Here is a 20,302-nt window from a genome sequence, read left to right on the forward strand (position 1 = left end):
ATTAATATTTACAATAAATATATTATGGGTAGTAAATAAAATATGTTAATCTATAAAAAAAATTTGAATATTTATAAATATCTAGATCCACATTACCATTGACATCCTTAAAACTGGGATTATATTAACACACAAAATTAACCACTCACTTGATATTGTCGATAATATTTAACGTAGTTAAATTTTGTTTTTTCATATCGGCCTAAAATTTATAAATTATCATTATATATTTTAAGCTTCATAATTTCTAAATTTGAAATTAAAGATACATTTGAACTTGGGTTCTAATGTCCTGCAAGAAAATGAATTATCTGCAGCATTGTTAGCATGATCTATTCTCAACAAGAATCCCACTGCTTTATATGCATGGAAAGATAATAATATTCTTCATTTGCTAAAAGACACACCCTTCATTCTTTTCATTGCCATTTTCAAAATAAAATATAACGTAAATTTGTGGTGAAATCATCAAAAAAAGCTGCAAAAACCAGGCTGTGCTTTGCCTGTATAGTTTATCAAAGCACAACCTTGACATTTCCACCAGGCTCGGCCTCGGCCGAGAGAACGAAAGGCAATCAAGATTTAGGGGTACTTAAGCAGAAACAAAAGCAGTTGTTGTGTTACACATCTTACTAGATGCTGCATATAATGCCGCCCATGTTCAGAGAAACTAGTCCAAATTGTTTGTCCACTTCAACTGTGTGTCACTTTCAGCTAAGATGTCAGAACAAAGTTGCAACTCATTTGACTCTGTGAGCAAGCTTAATCCTGAATCAAGAAATGTAAGAACTATATGAGTGAAAAAAATAAGAAAATAACTTCGGAGAATTTACCAAATAACGAAAATTGATTTACACAACATCATTCAAAGACTAAAAAAATTATTCAGAAACCCTAATATTCAAGATCAGAGAACAGAAACAAGCATCTGAAGGAACTCACTTTGCATCTACATCCAAGTTATTCACAGCCTCACACACTGCATGTACAATCATTTTCTTCACCTGTTACAAACGGCAGATAAAATGAAGCAACATTCAATAAATTAAGAAACTAAAGTAATTGTAATACAATATTAAAAAGCACAAACCATAGAACTTTTTTATGACATGCTAAACTCCTAATTACATGCTTAACATTCAACCTTGCTCAAACTCAAATAATCACAATGGATGAAATAAATTGAATCACGTCCAGTGTAAGCAACAAATATCAACAAATATTGCAGCCGGCAGATGGTGAAAAAATCAGCCAGAAGCCAATTCATTAATGGAAACAGTTTGCAAGGTTATGAATGTCGTGAAGAGTATGTTGTGCTGCAGTGACTTGGCTCTGCCAGTATTCATTGATCATTGGGGTAGGATATAATATTCAAATATCAGCTAGAAAACTGAACAGGATATAATATTCAAATATCAGCTAGAAAACCGAAGGTCTCCTCCGAAGGGCAAGATACCAGTAAAGCTAGCCATTTTCCCTCCTGCTAGAGAGGCTAACAGAAATCAGAGAGAAATTATAGCTTCAACTTTTCAATACTGAGGAACTATGCAACATACCTCCAATTTATCCTCTTGTGTCCTATGTTCTTGAGTAAGCACACGAAATTCTTCAGTCAAGCGAACACACTCACCAACATTTTCAGGTGAAACAAAATCAAGAGCGACCTTTATGCATGACTGTCATAAACAGATAAAAAGATAAGAGCAACAAAGAGATAAGCATGGAACCATCAGCATAGGAAACAAACTCTTGCGAGGTTGCTAACAGAATGAACCTTACAGAACTATTAGTTTTCACTAGATATTGCTCTTATGACTGAAAAGAAAATAGATCTCTTGGCGAGCAATTAAGGTTTTTAACACAATGTGTGACCAAACACAGAAAGGATCCATCAAGGATATCAGAAATGTCCCAATATTGCTTCCTTGATGCTATGACAAACCATTGACATCTTGGATCTACAGACAACTAAAATTAATTAAAGAGCAAGCCTTTTTCCAATCACTATGACACGGTTACTATTCTTTGCACAAATGGGAAGAATTGCATTTCCATGTTTGGTTCAAGAAAAAGATTATTATTAGGTAATAACTCAATACCAATAGCAATAATTTTTTGGTTAAAATGGCGAAAATATCATTACCTTCAAATTCTTAGATATTATACAATTTTCACCACATTAGAGAAGAATACCCCTAAAATATTGAATTCTTTTCATATGACTCGTTCTCAATTCTTATTATTTATAAAATATTAATAATCTATAATTTTATGAGGTGAAAAAATAATGCTATTATTATTAAAAATTAATTATTTAAAATAGGGTGAATTAAGCATTTAATACTTAAACTATCAATTTTGACTCATTTTAATACCTAAACTTTCATTTTTTTATAGTTTTTATTTCATTTTAGTACACCTATTCAAAATTTAACATTAAATTTTGAAAAAAGTAAAAGTTTAGGAATTAAAACAAACCAAAATTGATAGTTTAGACAACAAACGCATTAAAATTTTCATAGTGGAGTACTAACATAAAACAAAAACTAAACATTAATTATAATTTTGAAAAAAATTAAAAGTTTAGTTACTAAAACGAATAAAAAATTATAATTTAATTACTAAATGAGTAGTTTACCCTATAAAATAATATTTAATTTTGAGTTATTAAAAAAATGAATTTTATACATTGAAAAACAACATTTTTATCTACTTGAGACTACAATATTTTTTTCCATATTTTCTATAAATAAATATGATACTTATGAAAATTATTTAAAAATATAAAATTTGATTTATTAATTACATTAATTGTATGTTAAATGTATTTTTTCCTTAAAAAATTAGATAGTGTAACAATTAAAATATTTCTATGAATTTTCATTCAAATATTTATAATTTCATGTTAAAATTTAACTTGTTGAAAGAAAACATATATCACAAGGATAATTTGATAAAATATACATCTAAATAATTTTATATTCTTCCAACCAAACACTATAATCTTACATCAATACTGAACAAACCATACAAGGTAATACAACATTCCCATTGTAATGTTACATTCTAAAAATCTTACATTCCATAAACCAAACACCCCTTCAAGTTGGTGAGTATATATTATAGTCTCTCAACTTGGATGTTATCGTTTCTAAGCTCCCTCTTAGTAGTGCCTTAGTAAGAACATCAACTAGCTTTTTTCTGATGAGAGGAAAAAACAATTTTGCTCCATGATAAACCTTTTTTGAGATAAAATGTCAATCAATTTCTACATATGTAGTTGTGTCATGGTGAACTGAGTTCTTGATAATACTGATGTCTAACTGATTATCACTATAGAGTAAAATGTTTTCACATCGATTAAATCCTAATTCAATAATCAACCTTTTCAATTATATACCTTTACAAATTCCAAATGCTAGAGCTCTATACTGAGCTCCAACATTACTACTTGCCACAATTAGTTGTGTCATGATGGACTTGGTGTTTCTTGCTCCAACATTACTCAGCTCCAACATATGCTCGTCCATGTTTATCCTTATGATCACACATATGTTGGGTTACAATGCTGATTGAAAAAGCTATATCTGATCGTGTAAGTGATAAATAGATCAACTTTCCTACCAACCTTTAAGATCATACAATAATTTTTGCGGCTAGCATCTTTTTGCCACCCCCTTCGTTTTCCATTCCTTGAGGGAATTGCATATAAACCTTTTCTTTCAACTTCTCATTCAACAAGACATTTTTTATGTCCAATTGATATAGTTTCTGTCTGTTATTAATTGCCAAAGACAACAATACCCTTATTGAATTTAGCTTCGCCATTGGCGCAAATGTTTCCCAAGAGTTTATCCAAGTTTGCATAAATCCTTTAGCTACCAAGCTTGCCTCGAATTTCTCCACAATATTGTTTTTTCAATAGAAACCCACCTGCAGCCCACTAATTTTTTTTCCTTGTGGTAACTTAGCTTTGGTCCAAGTCTTACCGACAACTTTCTCCACCTAGGATCTTTCATAGCCTCCTCCACTGTTTTTGGAATATAAATATTATCCACCTTTGTAGTAAAAGCACGAATAGAAGGCTTCAAGTTCCCATATGAAATAAACCGTTGAATTAGATGGTTTGTACATTTCGTTTCACCTTTCCTTTGAGCAATAGGCAGATTAGTAGTATCTCAATAAAATAAACACAATTTTCATCTTGAAATAATTCCTTACCATGTGATCAATTACCTTCCGAACCCTTACGAGTAGTAGGGCCGTGGTTAAGTTCTCAGCAAATTCCAGGCTGTAGAGTGGTCTTAGAAATCAGTTTTTTTCCTCCTATAGTAGACAATGAGTTTTTTTTCTCTCTCAAGTTGTAGCGTTTTGGATTTTTGAGGAGTTTTAAGTGGACTAAAACAAGGTTGTAAAATGGATGAAAGTGCAGGTAAGGGTGCCGCAGGTGAGGGAAGTTGTAATATAGGTGCAGCAGGTGAGGGCAGCTGTGATGCGGGTGCTGGTTCGGGTGCAGCAGGTGAAAGAAGCTATGATGCTGGTTCGGGTGAAAGTTAGCAGGTGATATAGGTTGTAGCATCGATGAAGGAAGATGCTGAACATAATCAAGGAACTACAGATAATACTTAGAATAATACTAAACCACATGGCTATTATCAGCACCTAAGGATAAGTAATACTAAACCACAAGGTTATTATCAGCACCTAAGGATAAGTAATACTAAACCACACGGCTATTATCAGCTTAGTTTTAAAAGGCGCGATACGCATCAAGACACAAAGGATCTCTGGAGCCTAGGACAAGGCACAGGGTGAGACGCACCTATCGTTAAAGCCTTTATTAAGCGAGGCGCACCTTGTGCTAAAAAATTTATAAATTAATTTTAGAGTATATTTACAACTATTACTTAATAATTCACTCTTAATTGTCCATCTAGCTCAGTTCGTAGAACGCAAGACTCTTAACCTTGTAATCATGAGATCAAGTCTCACTGAGGACAATTCGTAACAGAAGTCTTTTACGGAAACTACTCTCAACCTGGTATTGGGGGTTACTCTCAGCTAATTTTATTTATTTAATAATTCACTCTTAAATCACTTAATCATTTTTAAATGATATGAATTAATTTTATAATCAAATTAAAATCTTCACATGACACTAAATTATTATAAAAAAATAAATTTGTATTTAATAAAAATTATTAAGTAAAAATTATTTAATTTATTATTTTTAAAATAATTATATATACTATTAAATAGATAAATTAAAAAAAGCATAAAATAATATAAAAACAGTGTATTTTTTACCAAAAGAAAAATAATCAGATATAAAAGAAATATACTGATGCACTTTTAAAGGAATAGGCTGTAATGGACTTTTTATAGAAAAATAAATAAATATTAATATTTTATTTAGAGTTGAATTATATATTTTGAGCTGCTTAATAGGTTATATAACCCTTAGATTTATTAGGGTTAAGGGAACATATGGTTTCATATTCCTCTTCTTCTACACCGTTTTTCTTCTATTTCTTCTTCACTCTTCCTATTTTCTTCTGTTTCCTTTTTGTTTCTGTTGCTTTCTCTGCTTCATGTTTCTCTCTTCCGCCAACCCTCCCCCCACCCTCACAATGGCACAAAAAGCGCAACACCTGCACCTGTGCCGGAATGCTCCAAAAGCAGAAGAAACACGCGCCCACCATACTGCGCCTCGCCTATGCCGTTGGAGGCGATTTTTCCGGCGCCCACCTACGCCCAACGCTTTAGGCGCTCCTGGATGGGCTTTTTAAAAACTAAAATTATCTCCACCAAGGTTCCTAATCAAGACAAGTGCTCAAATGAGCATACACCATAACATAATAGAGTAATGTGAAAAAGAAAGAACCACTTCAGAATTTTGTTTTTTTATAAAGAGGAAATGTCTCATTAAAAATCTCTTTCATATCCGTTAAACACAAAGACTTAACGAACATTGAAAGAGCGAAAAAATTGACTTAAAAAATTTATTGCATAAAAACCAAGTATAAGAAGAACAAACACCACCAAATACCCTTGGTAGCACTTAACACTGTACAATGATGCACTACAAATATTCCTAAGAAAAAACCCTACAGAAAACTAACTCCTAAAAAATTCAGCCAAAAATAAACTTAAACAATGAACAAAGTTGTCAAGTAATCCCAAGAAAACAAAACAGCAACAAAAAAAAAAAACTCCCCTCTACTTAACCAATCCCTAGTTTGGTTAATTTATCCGTTTCCCAATTTATTGTTCTCACGACATGACGAACAATAACACCTTTTCAACCACAATCTCTGTAATATCTTTGACTAAAGATAGGAACATCGGGGTGGAACTAGTTGGATTTCTTATCCAATCCACTGCGACCGCACAATCAGATTCTAAAATAAGCCTACGTTTAGCGACAACCCCAAATCCAAAAATAAATTCAATCTTCTATTCGTTGCCATCAATTTTTCCATAATAGGAGGCCCTAATCCAATACTTTCAAAGAACGAACCCAACATCACACATATCTCATCTCGAAACACCCTGCCAATGTCACCCTTAAACCAACACTTGTTCATAGCACCATCCACATTCGTTTTAACAAAACCCGAAAAAGATAGAGACCAACTAACAACCTTTTAAGACTTTTTATCAGAACACATCACACGATCAGCTAATGCAAGATCCCCACAAGGCTATCAAAATATATCATCAGGGTTGGGAATTTCGAGAAAAACAATGCTGCCACTTTATACCTCGAGAGAAAAGATAGCATAGCACAATCCATTTCCTATTGTTAAAACAATATCGTTCCACATTTTCCAAATCGACCACAACAAGGCTCTTGGGATAAACCCCCAAACACTTGATCTTGGAACAAGATCAGCCCAAACAAAAAATAATGCTACAATGCACTCCGAAAATGCAAAGGAATCTTCCCCATGACGCAAAAAGCTAACCCATAATCCCTAAGACACTTTACAAGAAAAGAATAGGTGGGAAACCGATTCATGAACCAACCCACAAAACGAACACAAAGGATCTTCTATACCACCCCACGTTTAATTAACTCTGTTTTGACAGCAATCTTCTTGTGCACCACCTGCCAAACAAAATATTCAAAACAAGGAGCCACACCAGCCCACACGATTCTTTCCCACGGAAAACTATCGACCAAGTAACCAAGAAAAATTTTAAGGCAAGATATTCAACAAACCCACCCACAAGCTCATTCCATTGCAACAACTCCTAATCGACTAAGTTTCTTCTCAAGGGAATATCCCAAAAATAGCCTGACAAGTTAGATATCCTGAAATCGACAATCTTACCCTCCTTGTAGTTCGATAATGTGAACAAAAAAGGAAACCGAGTCTTCAGAGAAACTACATCCAACCAAGTATCGTGAATTTTGTTTTTCGCGCCCAACTCCCCCCAAAGAAAACTTGTCATGATTGAATTAAGTCTCTTCAGAACACACATCGGCAGTCTGAAAATTGACATGAAATAGATTGGTAGTGAACAAAGAACCGACTTTATCAACAAGATCCTACCAGCGATAGATAGAGAGGCTGACTTCCACCCTGACAATTTTTTATATAACTTTTGAATAATAGGATCCCATAGGGAGACCGAGTTTTTCTTGGCCCAAGAGTTAACCACTTCAGAATTTTGATTGTTTAAATTTACAAATTACATCTTTAGGCAATTGATTTTAGGATGATGACCTGAAGCAGAACTTATTTCCTTCTTAAAACTGCAAAACATATACTAAATATATCTAGTTCAGTAATATTTAGTTCATATTGATCAAGAGAATTTCACATGCCTTTCAAGCATGTAATTTATCTAGTTTTGTTATATTTTGTTCATAACTAAATCCTGAATCATTTTCCTTGAATAGGTTTCAAAAGAATTTCACATGCCTGAATATATCTAGTTCATATTGATCGAGACATTAGCTACACAAGAAAAATAATACTGATTTCGAAAACACGAGAGATGCATATCTCTTTCGAGCAAAAGCATTGCAGAAAATACAGCAAGTAACTTGTGTTACCTTAATGTTCCGCACTTGATGAGGACAACCTGCAGGTATGAAAACAGCTTCCCCAAGTTTCTGAACAAAGGTCCATGGTTCAATTCCTGTGTGACAGCATCTCAGATAACCATAACCAAAGACTGAAGTTTTCTATCACTGGTCCAATAAAATATTATCATACATTTTAACATACCGTATTCCTTCTTAAGCTTTTCTTTATGCTCCATTGTCAGAAAAAAGGACTGGTCATGTATGGGGTGAAAAACCTATATCACCAAGAGAGAGAAAATCGTATGATATAAATAACTCATCAGAGGCAAAAAAAAAAGTAAGAAACAACTGCCTATAATGCAGTAAAATTTATAGAATATAAATGAACTAGTAACAAAAGTCTAAACTCAACAGCCTCTCCATAAAATCCCTTTAGATTGTGTTCTTCACCCAGCTCAATGCACAGCACATGAAATGCAGGACTTACTAATTCTCCAGTCTAAGAATTAACTGCCTAAAACAATTAATGGATGGAAGTTTATAGCATATAAATATACTAATAAAAAATTGTGTAAATTTAAGGGGACTCTCTGCAAATCTCCAATTTCTCCAAAGTGTAAATATCGTTGTTTTATATTCAATGCCATTTCTAGTAGACACAAACACCAAGTAAAGATCCATTTTTTCAATGTTCTCAAGGAACATAATGGGTGCATGATGCATCTTAAATAGCAACTGTTATCCATCTTTTCGCCACAGCTTTAAGTTCAGTGAATTTAAAAAAAAAATGGAATACACGAAGCTCATTTAGGAGGTCCAGTCAATAGAAAGTATTGCAAGCTCCCTTACAATATATTATATTTAATAAAATGAAAATGTTTCAAGCAAAATATATAATGTAGAAAAGGTACCTGTGATACTGGCTGACAATGGACATATCTAAACTCCCTAAAATGCCTTTTAAGGTAATCCTGCAGCTTAGGAACATCTTGTCTACGGAATATGTCCCAGACAGCACCTCCCTCAACAGCTTCCCCCTCTTCAATCTTATTTCCAGAAGTTTCAGATGATCTGCCGTTATCCTGGCATTCTTCTTTAACTACTTCTGTCTTCCCACTCTCTTCCATTCCAAGTTCCCTCACAAAATTATTGCCACTCTGACTAGAATAACCATCTTGACCTTGTTCAATGTTAACTTTACCTTCTTGAAAACCAACTCTATCACTAGACTGCTTGTTGCAGGCAGAGAAGTCTGAAGACCCATCACTAGGCTTATTCTGTTTATCCTTTGAACTTATTCCATAAAGTTCCAGCTGGTCCTGCATATGGTGCTTTTGTTTTGACTTGGTGATGGAAGCCAGTTGATTCTCCGTAAGCTTCACCTCAGCAATGTGTGTTAAAACATTCACCTAAACAGAAATTTCAACACAAATAAATATGCATTAGGAACTGGCTAATGACAAAATTATTAAAGTTTGTCTGATATTCACAGCACAGGTGGAGAAGCAAATAGAGTCCCAGACAGAGCCCAACTGATATGCTTCAGTCTGCTTGATTGGCAAAATAAGCTCATTTTTCCACTTCATGAAGACAGGTGCCAAAAAAAAGCACCTGGTCTCCTGAAGTAAACGCAGAAACAATAAAACTAAAGCATCCAAACCCAAATACTTATTTTTCTCATCATTAGGGAAAGTGGGGATTTGAACATGAGAGATTCACTTATCAAGACACGTGCCTCAGCCCAACCAAAAAATGAGGATATATTGGCACGTTTAGACACAACAGCTGGTTATGTATGCAGAATGTAGCAGCACCTCATTAACAGAGAAGTAGAAATAAGACTATATACCCACACCACACGCAATTAATTCATCTGATACTTCAGTTACAACTTATAATATCCAAAAGTTTACCAACTAGTTTTTGCAGTCAACTTCGTCAATGACATGCCTTACACAACCCACAAACAACACCAAGGCAAAGACAAAGGCCACATACCATGTGATGAAAAAGGAAAAGGGAAAAGTTAAGGAGCAATGCAAATGCACAAACAACTAGAATAAATGCAGAATAATTGTTAGAAGAAGATATGCCTGTTCAGATTTTGTCCTTGAAAGGCATAGAAGGAACAGGAATTGTTCCAGAAAAAAGCAACAAGGATGAACAAGGACAGGATATAATCAAACCACAAAACTGAAAGAACAATCTGTAATTCAAACCAGTAAGGTTTCCATTTAGAATACCTAATGATTACTTAGGACCATGAAAAAAAAAACCAAAAGACACCTGTGCACTGAAAGATAGCATTCAAAAACAACTTGTATGATCTATTTTAAATGTTCAACTTTACAATAATTCCACAAACACTAGCTTTATTGCTCAACATGACTTGTAAGATTCTGGTATAAATGTGCATATATAGATACTTGTACAGGAACAGGAAACAGCATGAAGTTACTAGTTTGACACCCAACTTAAATCTAATTTGCCCATGATTATATAGATATATCAATTACTCAAAAAAGAAAGGCAGAAAAAGAATGCCCCCACCACCTACACAAGCTAATTAAAATTCTTTACTCCAGCCAAATAAATTATCAACTACTTGTTGGCATTAAATTGTCATTAAAAATAAAAGAGAAAATTAAAACTATACCGCATCAGACATATCACAATGTAGCCTGGTTACAGAGTCACCACGCCCCAGCTCTTGAGCAACTCCATATGCAATATATGACTTTGGCCCCATATCCGGCTTTATAGAACGCTCTGGCAACTTGGTAGCAACATTAAGAAGCCCACTTTTAGGATGAGTATATTCTTTAAAAGGCAAACAACAAAGAAACTCAACATGATGACGTGGAAGGAGCTTCTCAAATTCACTAGATGGAGGCCAATCTTTTAGCTTCAGTATCGTGGGCCATAATTCTCCTTGAAAACAACCATCTGTGTACCCTTTAAAGAATTGGTGAATGTTGACTTCTACCTACATTTCACCAACAGAGCTGGTTATAGAACCAAGGTAATCCAGCCAACAAGTAATTGAAAAAAGACAAGCATACTTTGCTAGTTTGCTACATAAGATAAAAAATTTAAGGAAGACAAGATACTAAAATGACCATGATAATATAAAAGAAATAAAATATAAACGTGGACAGATTTTCCATTCTCCTTCTTCAAGTTACAAAAGAGATTGAAATGTGAACATATTTGTATTCTACAAGATACCAAATTTTAAAAGATTGGAATTCACAAGGAAAACAATTATTTCTCAAACATGACAATGGGAGCAACACATATAATAATGTCATTTGACAGAAGCATGTTTAGCAGCATATGCTAATAATAACTGGTATGGTTGATAAGCAAACCGACCTCAGACCAATCCAAGCAATCAAGTGCCTTAACTTCCAACTGTTGTTCGTAATTAGTATTCGTAATCTGACGAAAAGCACGCCACATAACCATTGGCTCCCAGCTCAAGCCAGATGCTTGCTCAAGAACATTGCCAACAATAACTGGTTCACCATTAGCCCAATGCCTTTGGAAATGTTCCAACTCACCTCTCTGAATATCTTTAGCTTCTGGACAATATAAATAGTTGTCAGAGGTGTCTTCACGAGAAGCCGCTTTCCTTAAATTATTATTGTCAATGTTAACTTCCCCCGTTGAAGTGTAACAAGGACATTGTTGGTTAGAAAATTGGAGACCAAGATGAAGACTGAGATCTTTGGCTATTTCCTCAGCCTTTTCTGTTAACTGAACAAGAGCATGTTCTGTAAATATACACCTTAGCTCTAAAAGGCCATTACCACACCCACCCAAATCCTTTGGGGGGCAAGGAATGCTACCATTTGCATTTGCCTTCCACCCAGAGGTTGCAGCATTCTTTTGCTGGGAGTTACTTTCCACATGGGAATCATCTGGGCACTTCAACACTTTGTTTTTAGAAGGGTTTCCATGCAAGTAATCAAAACCCTTATCCTCATATGCTATAAATTCTTCCTTTTGTCCACCTTGCAAATATCCATCGCGTATCTCACAGCAACACATAAGGCACAGATCATAATTACAATCAAGACAGCTTCTATGAAAGTCGACAATAGAAGTTCTGCAGTTATTACTGCAAAAACATATATTGGAATCAGGAGCTTGATTAATATGATTTTCAACAAAATCACCCCCATTTAATTTCACCATCATAACAATAAAAATTAGAACCTACCAATATACACGTTCATCAATACGACAAACTGCCTGCATACACTGCATTTGTTCTGGGAGCACCCCTACTCATCCAGAAAATAAGTGTTAAAAATGAATTATTATTTATTTACAAGAAAAAAAAACAATGTAATATCATGCCACATGCATATTAAGATAACAAGAAGTTTATAGTGCTGGTTGCTGGTTCAGTTCCCTGATAGCAAGGGATCAAGAAATAACATTTTTAGAAATGAGAGTGGTACAGATGATTCTTAATAAATGAACCAGTATACTGCACAAAATAAGGTGAAAAATGATATTGTGATTAAAAGATTTTTCATATAATGCTCAAGAAAGGAGAATAGGTTTAATAGGGTTCAACTGCCATAAAGATGCCTAAGTGGCATAACGCTAAAAATCAAGAATGGCAAAAATAAAAGAGCTTCACATGTCAACAAGAAACCAACTCATAAAGTTTGTCATCATAACAACAAATTCAATCAGCATGGAATCTGGAATTTTCTTTTTCAAGTTTCTTCCATATAAAAAACATAAATAGTGAGTTTCAAATAAAACAAAGATCTACAAGAGAAAAATTTCTACATTAATTTTAGGAACCTTTTCCTTAACACAAAAACATGTTCACATGGAGATGCATATACCTTGAATTTTTGCCTCAATGTCCACTTCTTTCATTTGTTCTTGAATAATGTGCTTAATGTATGGAAGAAGTGTCTGAAGCAAGTATCTAGAGTACAAAATTTGTTCATCATCACTGAACTTCAAATTTATTCTTTCTTCCAGTCTCTACAACTCATCAAGTACACAATATCATAAATCAAGTATGAAATTATACGTGCAACCATGCATCAAAAAGGAGAAGCAAAGCCATGAAGTTCAGTACTCACTTTAACAGGGCCACTCATGCGCATGCATGACTTGCAATTGCAATTATCCCGGCAAACTGGGCAGGCATCAGCAATTTCTTCCTCCAACATCTTGGGATACCTTCCACGAAAAACAAATACATGGTGTGTTAGATGGGAAACAACAAAATATTCACATATCATTAAGATGACAACAATTAGAAAGAAAACTACAAAAAGCGTGGGTAACTTGTAATTGCGTGCAATAACAAACAGAAGCACAGCATGTACACTATGGTAGAAACCAATACTAATAAATGAGAGTCAAAAACATATATTGCTAGCAACATGAAAATACTAAATAGTTTGGGGAAAGCAGTAGTTTATATGGGAAGAGTAGACATGGTAAACACCCCAATTAGAATACCAATTGGTTAAGCAAGGGATACAATATCGTTTCCGTTTGCAAAGCATGCATCTCACAACCCTGCCTTTATCATTCCTCTGGCACTGATGGCACATTGACGATTCTCCTTCACCCCCCTGTTGAAAGAAGGAAAAAAATTCAAAAACATTGAGACCTGAATCCATCATGTAAAGAAAACGAAAAAGACATTATAAAAACAACGAAAAAGTTGATTTTTTTAACCTTGCCCGTCTTTCTCTTTGTTTGCAGCACAGACTCTTCTTTCTTGGGAACTCTTGAGGCCCTGCGCGAATATCTTGCATCAGTGTTTATTCCCAAAGACTCATCTGATTTTTCCAAAGTTTTCTCATTGCCTACAACTTCATCCAACTTCTTCCCATCCTTCTTCCGCCCTCTTTGACCTCTCTTCTTTCCATCAGATATCCCTAAATTGCCACTTTTCTCTTCTTCAACTTCCTCTTTAACATCTTTCCCTTCACTACCTTCACTGTCAGAACTTTGTTTCCTTGCTCTGCCCCTTCTTGCTCTCTTCTTTTGGGGCATCCCATTCTCTCCACTTTCATTGTGATCATCTTCTTGTTGTTCGGAACGAACCACTTTCCTCTTTTTCCTGCCCCTCCGTCTGCCCTTCTTTTCCACAAGTTCTTCATCTTCATATAGAACCTCAGCATAACTAACCCTCTTAGAAACTGCTCTCAGTCTATTCTTCAAATCATCCCCACTATTACCTTGCCCATTAACAGCAGCAGCCAAGCAAGCTTCTTCTTTCGTACAATTTCCATCATCTCCGTCTGCTATCTCTAGATTATCAACAGGAGTCGTTCTTTCCTCCAATTTCTCCCCACTCTTTCCCTCTTGGGCAACCTCCTTCTCGCCCTTCCTTGAAGCACCTGTCACCCCCTTCTTTCGACCTCTCTTCTTAGGCTTATTCAAAGTATCCCCTTCTATATCCATCTTCCCGTCTCCTTCAATCCCCTCCTCTTTAACATCTTTCCCTTCACTACCTTCAATGTCAGAACATTGTTTCCTTGCTCTGCCCCTTCTTGCTCTCTTCTTCTGGGGCATCCCATTCTCTCCACTTTCATTGTGATCATCTTCTTGTTGTTCAGAACGAACCACTTTCCTCTTCTTCCTGCCCATCCGTCTGCCCTTCTTTTCCACAAGTTCTTCATCTTCATATAGAACCTCAGCATAACTAAACCTCTTAGAAACTGCTCTCAGCCTATTCTTCAAATCACCCCCACTATTTCCTTGCCCATTAACAGCAGCAGCCAAACAATCTTCTTCTTTCGTACAATTTCCATCATCTCCGTCTGCTATCTCTAGATTATCAACAGGAGTCGTTCTTTCCTCCAATTTCTCCCCACTCCTTCCCTCTTGGGCAACCTCCTTCTCGCCCTTCCTTGAAGCACCTGTCACCCCCTTCTTTCGACCTCTCTTCTTAAGCTTATTCAAAGCATCCCCTTCTATATCCATCTTCCCGTCTCCTTCAATCCCCTTCTCCTCTTCCATCACGACTTCCCCTGTTTCCTCTCCACCGACATCTCTATTTTCCACCCCCAGTCCCTCCTCTCTCCCTTCAACTTGCGCCTCCGCAGAACCGCAGTTTTCTTCACTTGTCATATCTTCACCGTCGCTTTTCCAACACTCAGAAGACTACAAGTACTCCCTCTACAACCTAAACTAAGTAGTCGAACAAGACAAAGCCTAGTTTCTTTTGCCTGGGGTGGGAGTTCATAAATAGGTCGGTAATATAGAAAAAGTAGAAGCTCCCTTGTTCGGTTTTTTCTTTTTCGGAAATAAATATAAAAGTTTTATTGATTTAAATAAGAGAATAAAAAGAAGAGAACGAGAAAGAAATAGCTCAAAAACCGGCGCCGTTGATTTCCCGCCCCAAGATTATGGATTAGGGTTTGGTTTTAGGGTTTAAAAAACAAAAAGGTGGGAAATTTTTAGGAGGGAAATCAAAATTTTGTGCTTTTGATGTGCAACGAAGGCACGTCACCGGCCTCTCTTCCTTCGCGCATTGTTCGAGAAATCAAAACAAACTCCAATCAAATCAGCTGCAAATTTCAATTGCAGCTTATTATTTCTTTCCTGTAGCTCAATAAAGAGTTATTCATTAGCCGATTTGATGTAATTAAAAGAAGAAGAAGAAAAATCACTCCAATGTTATTAATAGAAGTTTCGCACTAAAAATTAAAATAAATTATGTATTTAATCGTTTAATTATTACTTTAATTTATTCGATTATTATTTTTGAATTATCATTAAATTATATTTTGATTTAAAAATTTAAAATTTCTATTGATGTAATATTTTGAATAAATTTTTACTTTAATTTGTTTTTAAAAAACCATAATTAGTTTTTATCTATAATTGATTAAAGTAAAAACAAAACATAAAATTAATGATAATTTTGAAACGTTCATATTTTTTGTACGGAAAATATTATAATTAACTTTTTTATGATTAAGGTTCCATATGGCGGGATCATCAGTTTGGTATGAATTACGTAAACAATCTCTCTTATATGTTTCCTTACATTTTAACTTGACAGTAGATCATTCGGTACTCGTTACCAACTGATTTAAGCTAGGGATGACAAACGGGCGGGTCGGGTCGGGTGCGGATACCTCTTCTCCCATTCCTATACTCATTTAATATTTTTCAATTCACCACCCGTCCACCACCCATGATAGGTACAAATTTTTAAATCCACACCCGCCCATGCGGGTACATTCTTAAATCCATCCCCACACCCACTAGCGACATACTCGTCTAGACCCGCTTGACAGCAAACTTAAGTTATACATAAGCAACAAACATAAAAAAAACATGTCCATTAAGAAACATAATAAAATAATCCAAGGATTATCTAAGTTAAGTGTTAATATAGATCTTAAAATACATAAAACACCATAATAAAGGACATAATTAAAGTCTAGAAACATAAATGACAAACACATAATGTTTTTGTTCTTTGACACAACATTATAAAATTTCAAGCAATATTTGTGACATATAATACTCCAGTATTACAATCATCATTATCTATTTCCTCCAACTGAGAGCGCTCTAATTTAAATTCACTACTACCTACATATATAATAGAAAGTAAAACTAATATAAGTTAGTAACTAAACTTTAATAAGATAATTAAGCACAATTTGACAACTAATATAAACTAAATAATAATATTACATTTAATATCGTCCCAAAGCCAATTTTGAGCATACATTAATGCTTCAATCGTCTTCGGAAGTAGTCGACTACGATAAGGATCAATTACTCTTCCACCTATACTGAATGCAGATTTTGATGGGACAGTGGAGACATGAATGCCCGAAATATCCTTTGCTATTTGTTGGAGAGTTGGATAAATTACATGTTATATCTTATACAATATTAGAATTTATAAATTAGTCTCTAAAATTACACCTAAATTCATAATGGTCCAAAATTTAATAGATATTTAACTGGGCGGGCGGATGTGGGGCAGGCGGATGCGGGGCGGGTAATATCTCAAACCCATTACCCGCCCACCACCCGCGACGGGTACCACTTTCTAAATCCACACCCGCCCACTACCCGCTAAAATTATACCCATCCCCGCCCCAATTGGAGCGGATGCGGTGCGGAATCCACGAAACTGTACCCGTTTTCCATCCCTAATTTAAGCATTATCCAACATAATTACATAGATAAAATGTACATATATACCGAATCAACGAGCTAAAATATAAAATAAAAACAAACCAATGAGTTAAAACTAGGGATAGGCATGAGACCCGAATTAGACCTGATTTGTTTGGATCGGATTCTTTTAGTATTATGTTTGTGTTTAGGGTAAAAAATAATTGATCCGACCCAAAAAATTATAATTTTACCTTATATATTTATGAATAATTACAATAATACCATCTACATATAATTTTCTTTCAATTAAACCTCTATTTATTGAATAAAAATAATATTTTAAATATATATATATATATATATATATATATATATTATTTCGGATCAGGTAGGGTAGGGTTCAGTTTTTGTCTAAAAAATCGGGTCAAGTTCTAGTAGAAGGTGTATATTTTTTGGGTTGGATAGAGGATTTCTAATTTTCGAGTCGGGTGGACCGAAGACCCGACCCATGCCCATCCCTAGTTAAAACATTGAGAAAACCGGTTTATATGAAGAAATTTTTTTAATAATATTTTAAGCTCCTAGTAGTATATGTTTAATGATAAATCTCAATCTTTTAATATTGAACGTTCACATCCTTAGCATCTATAGTGCTCAAACTCAGTTCCTCAAAAAATAATAACAATTATTTTACCACGGATGTCACTTGATCCGTACAACTCACTTGCATCTAATAGGACTATGGTTTAGGCACTTAAACTATATTTTAGTCAAAATAGTTACTTCAATTATTATGTTTAATTATTTTATGTCTTAATGTTTTTTAATTAGAAAATTATCAATAAGATATTGAGACAGTATATAAAACTAGGTACTTATTTTGACCAACAAATATTTTAAGTGTTTAAAATAAAACAAATAATTTACAGACTTAGGGGTTGTTTGTTTATTTCAGAATAATTAAGCGTTTAATGATTCAAATGTTGAATGATTCAGAGGCTATGTATGAATTAGCTCTGAATGTGATATGTTGTTTGATACTGGCTCTGAATCATTCAAAATGTACTTATGTGTTGAATCATTCAACACTGTTTTGCTGAATAAGTCAATATTGAATCATTCAGAGGTGTAAAACAAACGTGCTGAATGCTGAACGGTTCCATTAAGAGACAAACAAACATCCCCTTATTTTAATAAAAAAAATAAAGTGATTACATATAATAATTTAACTACCAAATTTAATAAAAAAATGTAATTTAGATACCTACAATAAAAAAATAACATAGTTTAAAAAAAATTTAGTTTAAGTCATTGGACTAATATCTTATAAACTCAAACTCGGTCTTAAAGCTTCACGAATCAGCCCAAAACTGGCACAGCCATAAAGTCTTCTCCTAGCTTTTATATATTATTTTTTATTAATTCGAGTAAGTATAAGAGAACATTTGTTCAAAGATAAATTCTGAATATTTCGACATTGAACACTCAAACCTCTAATATTTACGGTGTTTGAACTTGGGTTCTCGAATCTGAGTCCTAAACGAATAACAACACTTCATTTATAATGGAGATCACTTGGTTACATGTTTTAATATTACTAAAGCGAGAAATTAAAATATTACTTTCACCAACAGGGGTTGATTTAAGTGGTAATCAGTTTTATTCCGCTTAAGCAAGACTTTAGGTTCGGGTCCTTGTGATGTAAAAAATCTCTTATGGAATACTCACCCACTGAAATTAGGTGTGTGATGCAGGTTGGTTCGAATTAATTAAGACAAAACATTAGAATATAAACGAAAATAAAATGTTACTTTCCATGGCCAATCAAATAATGAATATTAGTATTATAACAGATTTGCATGTTGCATTATTGTATATTTTAAGGAAACTGACTGTACAATTGCGAAAACGTGTCGGAAGAAAAACCCTCCTACACCAAGTCCAAGTCTTCTACAAAAAAAATCTCTTAATATATTTTTATAATTATTAATATTTTAATTAATTCAAATTGAATATTATATACATTTATTCCATCAATAAAATTTATAATATCAAAACTTAAATTATACCGGTTAAAAATATAACGTATCGTCCAGTATCTATATATATATTCCACATTGGTTTATTTAAAAGTATCTTCTCCTGCATGTCTACGCTATCCCTTCTTCTCAAATGATATTTTCTTAGTTCTTTCATGGCCAAACCGCATCAAACCAGCCCCGGAAACAGTTGCTTTCTCGGTTGTTTTGGGTTCTCCGTGGAGAAAAATTCCCAGAAAAAGAACACCACTTCGGTTTCTTGGCCAAGGTTCCGGTTAAGCTCGAGGAAATCCAGCACCAAGACGGTGCCTGTAAATAACACAGGCAAGGCCGAGGCCAATCATAGCAAGACGAAGAGGAAACCTGATAGCACTAAGGCTTCCTCTAAACCTCATAAACCTTCACGTCGGAATTCCAAAGGTGACCACCAGCGGCCGCCGTTCACCGATCAAGTTGCACGAGAAACGGCTAAAGAGGTTCGTGTGAAAGTGTGGGAAGGGGAACTTTAATGAAACCCTAATGAATAAGCTTGGTTTATCTCTTTACAGCATTATCATGTAGGTTAAAAAAGTGATCAGCGTACGTTTCTACTAATGGATTTCACTATTTCAGACGAGGGGGCGCAAGGGATCGCCGTCGGAGCCGGCGAGGACAGGGTCAAGCCAACCGGCTTCACCGAAGACCAAACCTAAGAAAACACCAACCAGGTTGTCCCATACGGTGTCGTTACCGGTCACAGAACGGAGTCAACGGTCGGGGAGTCCCCGGATTCATGCTCCGATCAGTCTCCAACTGAAAAACAATGAATCAATCGCAAGATTCAAGTCGGTGATGGGTATATCTGTCATCATGGTGACCTTGATAACAATGGTGCTTTGGGGTCGTTTATGCGCCATTCTTTGTACATCGGCATGGTTATTTGTCTGCCCTCGTTTCCGAACCAGAAGTAACGGTAACAAGAGCACGGTTGAAACCACCGCGAGCTCCGACGATTTATATTTGAACTCGTCGGAGTATAAGAAGAAGGTGGTGCTGGAAGGGTTGCTCCAGAGGAACCGCCCATTTACCTTGTGAAATCCTTGTACAA

The 20,302-nt window shown here is 34.8% G+C and overlaps 2 protein-coding genes across 2 annotated transcripts; one reads left to right on the forward strand and one right to left on the reverse strand.

Moving 5' to 3' along the window:
• Positions 1-416: 416 nt before the first annotated feature.
• LOC120186767 (lysine-specific demethylase JMJ25-like) lies at positions 417-15,160 on the reverse strand. The gene is made up of 13 exons (XM_039190624.1): positions 13,760-15,160; positions 13,538-13,653; positions 13,153-13,252; positions 12,907-13,051; positions 12,264-12,327; positions 11,414-12,161; positions 10,695-11,024; positions 8,950-9,447; positions 8,241-8,313; positions 8,066-8,151; positions 1,557-1,676; positions 943-1,004; positions 417-768 (listed from the first exon to the last, which is right to left on the reverse strand). Exons 1-13 carry the CDS (start codon positions 15,158-15,160, stop codon positions 741-743), a joined length of 3,771 nt encoding a protein of 1,256 aa, XP_039046555.1. The 3' UTR covers positions 417-740.
• Positions 15,161-19,332: 4,172 nt separating this feature from the next.
• LOC120186635 (uncharacterized protein At5g23160-like) lies at positions 19,333-20,302 on the forward strand. Its single transcript, XM_039190514.1, has 2 exons — positions 19,333-19,691; positions 19,828-20,302. The coding sequence occupies exons 1-2, from the start codon at positions 19,371-19,373 to the stop codon at positions 20,287-20,289; spliced, it is 783 nt and encodes a 260-aa protein (XP_039046445.1). The 5' UTR covers positions 19,333-19,370; the 3' UTR covers positions 20,290-20,302.

This window comes from Hibiscus syriacus, unplaced genomic scaffold (assembly GCF_006381635.1).
Source record: "Hibiscus syriacus cultivar Baekdansim isolate YM2019G1 unplaced genomic scaffold, ASM638163v2 tig00113719_pilon, whole genome shotgun sequence".
NCBI lineage: Eukaryota > Viridiplantae > Streptophyta > Magnoliopsida > Malvales > Malvaceae > Hibiscus > Hibiscus syriacus.